The sequence below is a fragment of the Talpa europaea genome, assembly GCF_964194135.1.
Source record: "Talpa europaea genome assembly, chromosome: 1".
Lineage (NCBI taxonomy): Eukaryota > Metazoa > Chordata > Mammalia > Eulipotyphla > Talpidae > Talpa > Talpa europaea.
This window is the reverse complement of record NC_140073.1, coordinates 129,392,994-129,407,628: the sequence shown is the minus strand read 5'-3', so window position 1 is coordinate 129,407,628 and position 14,635 is coordinate 129,392,994. Positions and strand designations below refer to the sequence as shown.

At 35.6% G+C, this 14,635-nt stretch overlaps 1 protein-coding gene across 2 annotated transcripts in view; it reads left to right on the top strand.

Annotated features, from left to right (window-relative positions):
* SATB2 (SATB homeobox 2) overlaps window positions 1-14,635 on the top strand; it is a gene marked incomplete at its 5' end in the record, with an annotated part of 173,457 nt that overhangs the window by 107,557 nt on the left and 51,265 nt on the right. For both annotated transcript variants that reach the window (XM_084252893.1, XM_084252892.1), the window contains one exon: window positions 13,234-13,446. In XM_084252893.1, the coding sequence (XP_084109019.1) occupies window positions 13,234-13,446 (213 nt within the window). The remainder of the gene's footprint in view (window positions 1-13,233; window positions 13,447-14,635) is intronic.

The window sequence follows — 14,635 nt, the reverse complement described above, 5'->3', positions numbered from 1 at the left end:
TTTAAAAACAAAATGCATTTGTTTGGTAAAATGATGCTCTACCTACTCTTCTTGATGAGATCATGATTTCTGTTGGCATCAAAGATAGGCAGCCCTTCCCAGTCTGATTTTACTGTTTATTAATTTGTCTTACATCTCTCTATTGGCTTGTTAATACAAACATACTGTCTCAACTAAGAAAATAAAATTAAGTCACATGCTATAGGCCAGGGAAGCCACATAGTTGAGTTCATTCAGTATCATTAAAGGATATAAATCTTCATAATGGACATGAAACTGATAAAGTTCTAGATGTAGGGTGTAGTAGACCATCACTTCCTATCTTGCCATTGGGATAATAGAAGCCTATAGTCTGAGTATTACCACTTGCTTCTTTACTAGTCTTTTGAAAGAAAATGTTAGCCTTACTTTTCATGGCTCTGAAGAGTTTGGGACCCAATGAGAACAGTAAGGTGAAATGTTTTCTGCGTGGTCACTAATATTCAAGCAATCCTATATACATTTTCTAGGTATTCCTATCACCTATCACCACAAATGAGTGGTATCTTCAGTGCACCAGAGCAGGCTGAGGCAGATAACATGTCTGTTTTTGTTGCTGCACCCTCACTTTCCCTGCCCACCTTCTTTTACCTCTTTTTTTTTTTTTAAAAAAAAAAAGATTTATTTATGCATGAATACAAGAACCAGGCTACAGGCCAGATGTGCAGTTGGGTGAGAGGATTCACCAGAGACAGAGCAGGGAACAGAACAGGCAGACTGACTGAAATACACTGCTGAGGAGAGCAGCGGGCCAGATGGGAGAGGTCTGCTGCACCATGTGGGAATCTCACCGGTTGGCCAGGAACTGGCGCTGCAGAGGCTGGGGACAGCTTCACAGTGTGGGGCTCAACCACCTGCGCCACCAGGGGAGGCCCCCTTCTTTTACTTCTAAAAGCCAAATGGTACCTACTGGTTGACTCTTTGGTGAAAGGACTATCCTCAGGCTACTGAAGTTTGCTTTGCTCACCCCACCAGAGAACTGGAAATGCTTCCTCGGCATCTGTTAGGTGCAGGAGGATGATTCCTTATTAGGGGAGCTTTGAAGAATAATTTCTGCTCCAGAACTTTCTTCAGAATCAATCTAAGGCTGGGTCTTTCCCTGTCCTGCTTCCCTGACTCCCTCATAAATTCCCTTGGAAGTGCTTTCTTTCTTTCTTTCTTTTTTAAGCGTTTTCTTAATAAATCACTGGCATAGGAATCTTTGTCTTGGGATACATTTTTTTATTTCAGATTACAGATCAATGCAATTGTTAACCTAACTGGCATTTGATTATGCCACGGAGTAGTAGTTTGAATAAAACATACTTTTGATTTGATGCCTACTCCCTTCAGAAATTTAAAGCAAAATATTATTATGGGAATTATTTTAGAAGTTTTTACTGTATTACTTTCTTCTGAAAATAACACATTTGCCCATAATTCTTAAGCAAGATGTTATTAGAAACTACACTAGATTTTTTTTAATATACTACTTTAAAATATTTTTTTGTAAACTAAACCCTTTGAAATTAATGAACTGATAATAATATTGGCTGTATTTACTTAAGGATATTGAATGTTGGGGAATGAATGAGGGGTGTGTGTGCCTGTGTGTGTGTGTGTGTGTGTGAGAGAGAGAGAGAGAGAGAGAGAGATAGAGACAGAAACAGAGAGAATGAGATACTGAATTACTGAATTTGAGGTTCTGAGTTTTCCATCCTTACTAAGTCTGAATGGTGAGTTATGTAATTATGTGTGTTTCATAGTAACTTTGCTTCTTGATTTGCCCTATGTCTAGTGCTCTGTCAGTGATGCAGATGGTGTCTGTTAGAATAACAATTTCAAGAAGCAATAGGCTCAGTGTTCTGTCAGATTTCATTTTTGTGTGTGTATTCATTTTTCCTTGCTTATATCCTGGGTTTATTTTAGCATTGGCATGTTTTCACTTACTAGGTCTATGGGCATAAAGTAAATTGCTTGGCTATTTACTGTACATACATCTTTGCATTTTGACACTTTGGCTATAAATCTGAACCTTAAGCAATCTTTTGCCCCTTGTACTTTATATATAAAATATAATAATAATAATTTGGGATTCATTACAGAATGGAAAGGTTTTTGAGAGTTTTTTTAAAAAAAAACTTAACATTACCGAGGAATGCTTGCAAGATGTCCACTGACCTATAGTAAGAGTATTAATGAAATATGTACAGTAAATCTTTCTTAATAGATCAACTGTTCTCCAATTTATTTAAAAGTCCAATGAGCTACATATTCATATGTTCAACAAGCCCCTATCTACTAACATTGTTTCTCCTGTGAGACCTTCCATCTGAGCAATTATTTTATGTGAAGTAGAGGAAGCTTTGATTCAAAATAGGCTAAATCCATTGGAATGGATGCCCTGCCATGTATGATGGGGAGCATTAGAATGCCAGACATAGAAAATTCATTCCTTCTCCGCACTACTCTTCCCTTACCTTACGCAAGGGTTCAGCAATGAGAAGTTTGTATCATTTGGATATGAGACTTTTGCCACATTAACTTTCTATGCAGTATTGGTTATTTTTCTTTTTCCTTTAGCAGATTATCCCATAACAGAAAGTTCAGGTTCATTTTGTGTCTCAGGTGCTCAGGTATTTCCTGAGCTAATTCTTAGAAACATGTTTTCAGCAGAAGCACAGATGTGTTTTACAAAATACGCTATTCCTCTGTAACAGTTGGTCTCCAATTTAACATTTTGCTCCTTCTTCAGTTCAATGAAAAAGTCAAAGTTGTACACAACTTGCCCACCTTTGTCCAAGGCCTTACTCTGGAATGCAGTTCATTCTGGTCTTGTCTAATAGAAAAGAGGATTTTAAAAGTTATTTGGGAACTCATTTCATTGACCTATCCTTATTTGACTACTTTTTATTTTTTATGAGACTTGGCCAAAAGTCTGCTGTTTACTCATCAAAACCACATCATTTGAAGAAACTTAAGGCCAGGGTCATAAATACAATTTATAAAGTCACTCAGCAACTGCAGAATGTTTTCAACAGATTGGAAAATTAGATTGAATGATGTATCAGGAAAGTTGGCAGTAAGGTCAAAGGCTAGAAATGTAAATGTCTTCGTGTGTCTTTGTATAAAATGAATGGATTTTGCTCTTATGTTTTATTGGTACACTGTTTTGAGTATAAGTACATCCAGATTATTATTAAGGTTAAAAATGTTTAGGGACTTGCTATACATTATATTTTGAAGTTAGGAAGAGGTGTGCAACAACCAAATGAAAACTTAGCAACCAAAATATTTGGGATTCTGAATTCCAGTGCATTACATCAGATTTTGGGAGAAGAAACTTCTCTTTTAAGTCTTGTGTTTGATGTACACATACTGTAAGCCAAACACAGCATGATTTAATTATATATACATGTATATATGATATATGTGTGTGTGTGTGTGTGTATTCGTTTATATTTGTAGGAAGCTTGACCTTTTAGATATTCAGAATTCTGTCTCAGTCGACCTGGTCACAGTCAATCATTATTTCTCAGTGTTCAATAGAGATAGAGGTGTTCAGCAAGTCATACACTAACAGAACACAATGTAAAGCCAGGGGTCCTGACTCCATGGTCCAGTGAGCTGGTTATAAAACGACCAGGAAACTTGTGAGAAAAAGGAAGTCCACCCAATGAAAGATGGCTGTAAATATGAAATGCTGTAGATCAGGCACGAACATTTTATTGGGTTTTGAAGCAAATAATATACCCTCTTTTGATTCCAGCATTAAATTAATAAAGTAGGAAAAGATGGCCCTGCTTGCTTCATAAAATAAGCAATCTTTCATTTCAGAATCACTGGCTTGACTTCATAGATTTTGAGATTATAATAATAATAATAATATCTCCCAGGAAAGCAGTGTCTCAAAGTTATTAGATGGCTAAAAGTTGGCCCTCTAGATAATGGTCTCACTTTAGTTCCTCCTACACATATGAAGACTCTATCTTTAATTAGTTCCTTTTAGGTCATTTCAGCCGAAAAGCAAGGGGGAGATGATGGCTTTGTGCTCTGCCTAAAAGAAGTTTGACTCAGTAGCTGCCAAATATACACAATCATCTCTGCATTCCTAAGTCCACCTGAAATAGAAATTTTAAGTAAAAGGAAATATGAATACTCCCCCTTCACAAAACTCACACCGAAGAATCATAGGAACAAACATGATAGCACATTTTCTATTTCTTTCATACCTGACCAATGTGCAAATTCCTTAAAATTAGTTACCAAGCTAATTACAGAAATTTCAAGTTCTCCAGCTTTAGTAAAAAAAGGCTGCATTTTGGTAATGGTTTTATAAGCTTAGGTCCTCACTTTGTAACAAGGAGTGACCAACTCATTTCACACAGATAAAGCATCTCTATCCTCAATAAGGACTTAACTTTTACTTTAGTGACTGTGTCTCAGTAGAGACCTGCACTTTAATGTAAAGACCTACTGTTTTATTATTTAACTAGCCTTTCCAAATCCTGGGTGATGTGTACAATTAAAGTAGAATTTTTATAGAAGAAAATACAAGGAAACACTAGCTTCAGATCCTATTATTTATATGCTTTTCACCATTGCTTATTTAAAGTAATAAAAACAACAACGTGAGTAGTATTCCTTTCAAGGCCATTGATAGAAATGATGACCACATGGCCTGGGGTTAAGTACATGTTTGTCCATATAAAGTGTATTAAGTTTAAAGGGCAGAAATGCTGTGAAAAAAATATAACTGAATAAATTTAAATTCAATTGGAAATTGCAAGGGTGTTTTAATGTTTTCTAAAAGTTTTGTGCCTAAAATGTAGTCTGAGACTATACTCTTTTCAAACTTACCTGATTGCAATACCCAATAAGAAATGCCCTTTACATTATGACTGTTACACACACACACACACACACACAAACACACATATACACACTGTAAGTGTGTATGATTATTGAGCTCTATACTGAGACACACAAATATCTTTATTTCTATATTTCTAAAGCAAAGATTTCATGAAAGAAAATTTGAAGCAATGCTTATACTGTGTATGAAGCACTACTGCATCTGAAGCATTAGTTAGTTATTGCTAATATATTTAATTACATTTCTCTGTAAAAAAATTATGATATTCTCAATTCATTTTATCATCCACTAATAATTGTGACCCATATTTTAATAATTTTCAGATTAAAGCTCGTTTTAAATGATTACAGTTTCACTTAGAAAGTAAAAGTTCTTTTACTTTTCTGAAGTAAATTTTACTAAAATTTAGTTCCATGATATCTTGAATATCCATGTGCTCATTTCACTATATGTATTTATATATATTATATATATTTATATACTCATATATATTCATTATATATTATGTATGTCCACCATATTACTTTATATATTCATAAAAATAGGTGAGAATACAAATACAAATTTAAATATATTATTATTACATGGTAATATATATGCTATATATAGTTTATTGTATTACTATTATATAATACATTTATATATATTATTACATAGTAATATATAATATATATAGTTTATTATATTACTATCATAGAGTAAATTTTTCTTTGTGTTCTCACCTATTCCAAATGATTTTAGTTATTCTATTTCCTAAAATTTATCTTTAGGTTTTATACTTTCTATATGGAAAGACATTTAGCAAAATATAAATGGAGGGGCTTGAATATTTGAAGATACAAATTTAAAATAGAAATTGTACTTTGATGTTAGTTCTTTATCCATTCATTTAACAGATATTTTAAACATTCAGAAACTTCTAGGCTTTATAATGATGGTTAGCATTTATTGAACACTTAAGATGTATTAGATACAGTTAGGAGTTTATTAAAGAAGTATATTATTATCTCAGCCTTACAGGTGAAAAAACTCCATTATAAAGAGATCAATTAATTTTTGTCCAATTGGAGCCCAAATTTGAACCCAGCAATTCTGATTTCAGAGCTCACACTTTATTCTCAGTTATTTCTGCTATCATAGAATGGAAGATGAAAGATACATCTCTCCTTCAATGAGGTACAAAGAATAAACAGACTTTCAAACCAGTAATTCCATTGTGGTACAATAAGTACTGTGATGTGTCACATGTGCTATGTGAGAACAGATGCTTTTGACCCTGGAGGTGATTGAAATTAATGCAAAAACATTTCAGCTGGAAAAAATAATGTTTTATAACTGTTTCAGGACAGAGTCAATTCATATATTAATGGACTGTTGTACTTCTTCTATCTGAATGCATTTGATATATTTGAGGTATAAATATTCAATAAATGTATGTTTTTGGTTTGTTTTGTTTTGTTTTGGAAAGTGCTTTTTTTGCCAATGTTTTGACAAAGTAGCCAAAGCTAGTAAAATTTTTGGGCAGGGTGCCAACAGTTGTTTCACAGAATACTCATGGAAACTAGGAATAACCAGGGCCCAGAACTTTGTGAATGCAATAGTCATGGTGCCAGGTACTTGAGGTGTTAGTAGAAACCATGTATGTGCCCAGAGCTGAGAACAACACTGGTAAAATGTTTCCAAAGGGAGCCTATTCAGTTCTCTATTTGCTTTTACTTTTTGGTGCTAATGTGTTTAGACTGTTTTGACTTATACCGTGCACAGCCCCCCCACTCCAGTACCTAAGACTTTATAAAGATGAGGAGGGACATTAAAAAGGAGAAAAAGGAAAGGTGACTACGTAACTGATAGCATCTGTCATTGCATAGATTAAATAGGTGGAAAACACAAAGTTACCAGGAATCTGGTTTTTGCTATGCTCCTCTGTTGTACCTGAGCAAGTGTGGCTTTGACAAGGGGATTGCAGTTAAGAGAGTAGATTGTTTTGGTTTCAAAAATGTTCTGTTGTGCCTACTCTGTGTTGATTGCTACTGAAATTTGATGTGTCAGGTGGCACAAGTGATCCTTTATTATGAACTCTGTGACTAGTAAAGTATTTCATTTAATAAATTGAAGATTTGAAGTACATGGAAATTTGTTCTAAAGGGAATTATGTATGGCCCCAAAATTCAGTTTCTGCTCTCTTACTGTTTTCAATGAAATGAAAAGTTCTGGAGTATAACATGAGTCAGACTTCCAGTATGTGGTCAGTCCTTCAGGGCCTGCTGTTGGCTGTTCAGCAACGATAGAACTCCCACTTCTCTGAAAAAAAATATGCATTTGGTACCTTCTTAGAGCCCTATCTATATTCCTGTATGTCCCCAGCTAACCACTAAGCACAGCGCACGGAATTTGCTTTCAAGAAGTTTGCTATACGATGGGAGGTTTTTATAGTAGCACAATGTAAAAGATGATAAGTGTCATAAGTGTGAGATAGAACTAGTGCCATCTCTCTTCAAAGGAGGGAGAAAATATTGCCAACCTCAGTGTATATACATATGTACATATATACATAGTATTTTAGTGCATTTCAGAATACATTTCTACATTTGTCTGCAAATGCTTCTGTTGTATATGCATTTATATTTGCAGAGTACATTAATTCCCTTTAGATGCACAATTCTGTTCACCCCCATCCAATACAAATACCACATGCATAGGCTGTCTTTCCTAATAAAGAAATATTGTAATAAAAGAGAGGTTTTATTAAACTAATGCAATAATGACATTTTCTTTGAGGATTTAACACATCACTTTTAATAATAAAAATCAAATTGTCATTGTTTTGCTCTGTATACCTTTTATTCAAATTAGACTTAAGTACTCTGGCTTCCTGGCTAAGCAATGCTCTTGGGGGTATAGTAGAAGGGGCAGTATTTTTAGCATTATACAAATGAATTTCAGCAGTCAGGTTTGTAGTGGGGTTGTAGATTATGAATATGGGACACAGGGAAACCTGTTTATATTCATTAGCAGAGGGGGAAATGCCTCTCAGGAGCTTCTAGAGGAAATAAGATTGGAGATTAGGTGAGAACCGATTCTATTAGGTCAGATTTCACGTGGTAGGATGTCAATACTTTTTGTAGCCATGCAGCTGATTTCATGACTTCAATTAATTCTACATTTTAAACACTGAAATTTAGGAGTTCACGTCATATAATTAGGCTAGAAATTTGTTGATACCAGTTTTGGGTCCTCATGTCAACCAGAACCAGACATTTTAGAACTATGTGCAAATGAAGGCTAACAAACAAGCTTGCAGAAGAGGTGGTGAAATGTGAAGAATATCTTTGGGGAGGGAACTTTTTTTGTAAAGTATGTGATGGGTCATATTCATAGGCAGGAAGCAGGATTGACCCATATGAATGCTAAGGCCACCCATTTCACTTCTGGCTTTCTGTCCTTTTAATCTGTAAAATGGGGGCATAAATATGTGATTTTTAAAATCTTGCTATGGGTCATGAGACTGTTTAAAGCAACATATAATTGTGAACCAAAATATGTTTTCAGACTCACTACTATATATATTTTGACTCATACATCCTTGAAGAGATAGAACTTGATTTCTGAAGAGGAACAGCATTAAAGAGCTTTGTTCATGCATCTAACAATAATTAAAATGAATTTTGATGAGATAAGGTTTATTCTCTCTAAAATGCCCAGTGTTTTTAAAGAAATGTCATGTGTACAAATTTTTTAAAAAGATTATTTATGCATACAAGAGCTGTGGTACAGGCCAGAGGTGCAGGGGATGAGACAACTCACCAGAGACAGAGTGGGGAACAGTCATACTCACTGAAATACACTGCTGAGGGGAGTAGCAGATGAGACAGGAGAGGTCTGCTGCGCCATGTGGGTTGCTCCCTGGCTGGCCTGGGATCAAACTCGTGCTGCAGAGGCTGCAGATTGCTTCATAGAGCTGTGCTTAACTCTTTGTGCCATCAGGGAGGCCCCTCAAGTGTACAAATTTGCTTTTAGCTTAGTAATCAGAAGTACATATAAAGTGTTATATGACATTGCAGTATCTTATCTTTGTCCAGATTAGCGCTCAACACTTGTAAACTATTTGCTTTATGGGGTAAGTGAGTACTTGCTGAGTTACTTCAAAGGAATATTGCAATAAATATGTGAACATTGCAAGTTACCCTCTCCCACCTCAACTGCCACAAACAGAAATATAATTTAAAGAAATGAAAATAGTCTCCTGCTAGTTTGAGGCTTTTTCCAAAAAGCAGCACTGGGGTTTGGCTGGGCTGGATTCCTCAGTACACACCTGGTGTATATCACTTTAAAAAATAAATTATGCCTCATTAAATTACAATTAAATGGAATCATGATCATTTGTTTTTCTGGAAGGAAGATGTTTTGCATATTGAAAGCCTAATTTGTTGCAGGTGACAAAAAGGCTGAACAGATTATCTAATATCACTTCATTTTGGGGGTAATGTTTGCTGGTTAGTTTGTGTATACTTCAGTAGTTCAGAATTATATTAATGTGGACTGTCTTATTTCTACTTCAAAATGTCTTCTATCACTTCACTGGTTTTGTACACTTTCTTTTTAAGTTTTTAAGCAAATGGAAACTTCTCTTGGTATTCTAGTTTAGTCATGTTCTTTCTTTTTCCTCAAAATGTTTCAGTATAGTTCAGTCCCCCAGTCACGCTCCTCCTTTGCCTGGTCTCACTGTTGTCTCTACATCCATGGAACGTGTGCATTTCAGGTTTCAGCCAACCCAGGCCCCACCTCTTCCAAAATGTTTTCCTGAGTACTGCAGCTCTGGACGTGTTCTCCTTCCTTTGAGTTGAGATGGCACTAGTTCCACCTCAAATTTGTGACATTTAACATCTTTTACAATGTATTTCTAGAAGTCATCATATAGTAGACTTCTTAACAGCAGAATCTGTATCTTTTTAATCTTTTCATTCCTTTCTGAGGCTTGTAGCAAGTTATAAGAAAGAAATGAATTAATATGATGATCTCTCATTCTTTGGTAATAGGTATATTAAATTTGGGGGTTTCCTAGATAATCAATGGAAATAGAACTTAATCCTAGAGAATTACCAAAGGTCTGAGAGCTGTGAAGAATAACATCTATTAAAATTTAGTCATTAATGACTTTAACTGTTGCTGTCAGCTCTGGAGTGGACTGGGGATGGCTGTGGGGCTCAGGTTCAAAATCTGCCCCACGTTTTTGTTTTCTCACTGCTCTCTTAGAGAATTTAAAAGCCCACTAAAGGCAGTTTCTTTACCTATCCCAGAGGAGGCCTCAAGGGCTAGTGCAGAAAAGTGGAAGTAAATTTTAGGGAGTAAGATATGATAATGTTTCCCAAACATTTTTAATTATCAGTGTGTATTTTGCACACTAATTTGGGGCAAACTATTAAAATTGCTGGACAAATTTGGAAATCATAGTAATGTGTATAAGAAAGTTCATTGACACAGATTGCAGATTCAGAGACTAAAAGCACCTGAAATCTCTGTTCTGTCTGTGAGGATAGCCTATGTTAGCAAACAAGCTAGGTAGCATTATTTGTTGTCTCTTGTTTTGCACTTTGAGTTATTTTGCTTTTATGACCTCTTCTGCCAATCTCATATGTTCTTTGCTGGTACTGGAAATAATATGAAGCATAGGAAATCCCCTATTAATAGACTAGAGAAAAGGTCAATTTGTGGTTCTTTTGCCCAGCTCGCTTCTCTCTTCTGTAACTTGTAACCCCAGAGTTATTGTGCAAGGTAGCTTTCTAGCTGGTGTAGATATTCTTTCTACTCCTTTCCAGTCAACAGTTTCCTGGTCTTACATAACCTCAGCTAACTCCGCGGAGGGAATTGGTATAATCTCTCCCTTGAGAAGGCTCTATTGCCAGTGATGAGGAAAATACTTAATGACCACTTTACTCAATACTTGGCAATATGTTTTAAAATGATTAATGATCTGAAACTTTAATAAGCAATATCCTGATTAATTTATTAATTTCCCTCAATTTTCACATTCTCAATATTCATGATCTTTCTTTTCATAAAAGCACATGTTTTTTTTTTTTGGTGCCCATTTTCTTTATATCTCTGGCAGCATAACGGAAAGTCGAAGTGATATTTCCTGCCTGACGAGTTGGTGATTAAAATGCCAGACAAGGGCTTTAGAAACATGTATGTGTAATAAAATATTAATTTATTTTCTATTCAAGACAGTCTCAATATGATAAACATTTACTTATCTTGATAATTGAGTGGGGTGATTTGCAGTGTATATAATCTATGCCATAGATTTTCTTCTGAATTTTTTGCCCCATGTTGATTGTCAACTAACTGTAAAACTCTTTTTTACGTTGATGAACATACAGAATTTGAATAGTTTGAAAAGTGAAAAGTGCACAAATAAAGCGAAAAAGACTCAAAAAAACAACTGAAACTCTTCTTGTGCCTATCATTCATAGCCTTTTGTTATTTAAATGTCTGAGGTAAATGGAGTGTGCTTTGGGATGACTGCTAAATAGATGGGACTTTAAGTAAATGATTTATAGAGGTCTCCAAATTCTTTGAGCCAGTACAGAGGCCGCACTGGTCATCTTACTGGTTTTAGACATTTTCTTCATAAGGCAAATGAAACAAAGGCAGCAGTTTATTCCATCAGCTTCTTACAATACAAATTTTGTGTCTCAGTCATTTAAGAAATAATGCTGATGAGCAGTTATTTATAGGGATGCTTTATGTTGATTTTTCTTAGAGGTGGGTTCATCTTTCTATAAAATTGTCCAACATTCAGGGCAAGACACTTCACGATTTTCGTGTGGGAAACAAAAATAAACCAAGGCAACTAAGAAACAAAAATATTTCAGACTGACTTGGTTTTTTATTGATGAGGAAAGAACAAACATACAATTTTAAGCCATATTCCAATAGGGAAATATTTTTGTTAACTTGTATGCAAACTATTTGCTATGATGTATTTATAATCATAATTTCATAGAAAAAGAGTAAGTTTACAAACTTTGCCTTTGAGATATTTTAACTATTATAAAGAATAAATCCATGTAGACCTAAAAACTCATCCAAATCTGGTAGTCTAAGATTCACTAAAATCTCAGTTACTAAGGTTACTTAGGAGAGAGACAGAAGGAAGAGAGTCGCAAGAGAGAACCAGCTCATCCTTTCCTTTGTGGAATTCAACATTAAAGGAAGCTCCTAAGATATCACACAGTCTTAGTGTTTGTTGGCATCTTTTTGAGGTTAGCAACTCTGCTCTTCCTGCAGAGTAATGGTAGGGCCTGCTCTTCTACTCCCCTGCAAGGGGGTGTGAGCCGCCAATGTGAGTGATGCCTCTGTGTGGTAATCTGAAAAGGGTGCAGAATGGAAACAGTGCTCTAACTCAGGTTCTCCCGTCCTTTTTCTTGAGTCCATACCATTTTTCTCTAGACTTGGCAATATTTTCCTTTTCTGTGTGAATTTGCTGTCATCAGAATACATGAAAACACTAATTTCCTATTTAAAGCTTTCTGTTTGTATAAGTCACACATTCAGAAAGTTTCTGAATTAGCATGTCATTCTCTGTCCGGTGCTCAGGCCCCTCACCCATCGACCACATTTCCATTGCTTTAATGATGGGATTACAGCACCCTCCATGAGGGCATCTCATAAAAATGTTTGGGTGTCTGTAGTACAGATGCCAGGATACCTCTTATGGGTATAGATTGGGAAGGTTAAATTATAGCCATTTGCTTTGTGTCTTTTTTTTTCTTTTTGCTAAATATATATATATATATTTATATATATATATATATATATATATATAGAAAACAGTGGCCGGTCACACAGAAATTCAGCCAAACATTTTTTTTTTTTTAAATTGATGTAAATCTCCCATGCTGTTTAAATGTCGGAACTAAATTTACCAAACTTGGCAGATTTGTAAAGCTGAGCAGGACTGCCAAGTGTTCCCAGTTTCAAGCAGAGAGAGTTCTAACAGTTCCTGAAATACTTGTAGGAGGCACCTGGTGGTAATTGCAGTTTCACAATTCTTCCCGATCGCCTACCTTGCTAGCTGGCATCTCTTACACTGATGATGATTATTACAGTGATGATAAGTGTCAGAATAGAACAGTCCCAAAATAAGGCACAGCCCCCGGAAGGCATGCACATCCCCACAAAATCACCCTGCTAGCGAACCCTCAGGAATTAGACTGAGGTTCTTCACATCATAGCCAGCTGCTTACACCAAACACATGAAGGGCAAGAGGGTGGAAGACAGAAACCGCCATATACCTGTACTTATGACTTGGCTTGTATTTTTCCCATTTTATCAGGGATTGTTGTCTGAGATTCTGCGTAAGGAAGAAGACCCTCGGACAGCCTCTCAGTCCCTTTTAGTAAACCTGAGGGCCATGCAGAATTTCCTCAATCTGCCGGAAGTGGAGCGGGATCGCATATATCAGGATGAGAGAGAGCGGAGCATGAATCCCAATGTAAGCATGGTCTCCTCGGCCTCCAGCAGTCCCAGCTCCTCCCGAACCCCTCAGGTGAGATACCTACTCCACTGACTTTCACCCTTGCCTTCATTGACACTGTTTTCTCTCAAAAATGGAGACATAATCCAAGGACTTCTTAACTTACTAAACATGGTGTTCAACGTATATAAACCTCTGACTATATTAGAGTGCTGTATCATATGCCATTCCTGACCCTTTAAGAAGTATCATCCTGCACCACACGGCCTGAAAGCAGGAGTAGGCAGAAGGGTAGACTCTAGAATGTCTACATAGAGCTGCTTAGTTATCAAAGAAAAGGTTGGGGTTTTGTGTTGAAGCTGAGTTTCCATATCAAACATACTGATTTTCCATATAAAAATTTTATATATTTATATATATTTTATAATATAAAATATAAATATAAAAATATAAAATATAAATATATATAAATATATAATACATAAATATTATATATATAAAATATAAAAATTTATATATATTTATATATTTATGGATGGTGGGTGAGTAGGCTAAACTCTGCTTGATGCAGCCTGAAAAAAACAACATGGAGAGAAACCTGTGTGTGATAGTAGGATGCATGAGCAGGGCTAGATCAGAATGACTAGAAGATCATCAGTGATCCCTTAGAAAATGGTAGTGGAGGTGGACCTTTATTATTTTCCTTTCTAGGGTGATCTCCCCACAAGATTTTATGACTCAGCTTTCTATATCCTTCCATTTTCCAGTCTTTAAAGCAGTCTCACTTTCTACTACAAATACATATATCTAGCAATATCGTTGCTTCAGAGATCTTCCATGAAGGGTTAAATCTCAGGTCAGTCAGGGGTCATTTCCAATTCCAATCTGAGCCCACTTTTTTCTAGCCTATTCCCTCCCTATTTACCCTGAGCTTTTGCTACTTAATAGATTTATGATGAGGAAAGCCATCTCATTCATCATTGCTCGGATGCTTGCACGTTCCATCTGAGTGGTAGTTCTCACAACAAATATTTAACATGTCCATATTTTTACAAATCCGAAAAATGGGTACATTAAAACCAAAGATTTTTTTTTTTTGTAGATATTCTACTTTTGAGTTTGTGAATTTGTTTTCAGGTAAGTGCCAAAAAAAGATTAGGCATAGAAGCAGAATTTTATTCTAGTAAAATATTTGACATTTTTCAGGTATACCCACTTTTTCTCCACATACCTAAATTCATTTTTTGGCACCCTGCAATAG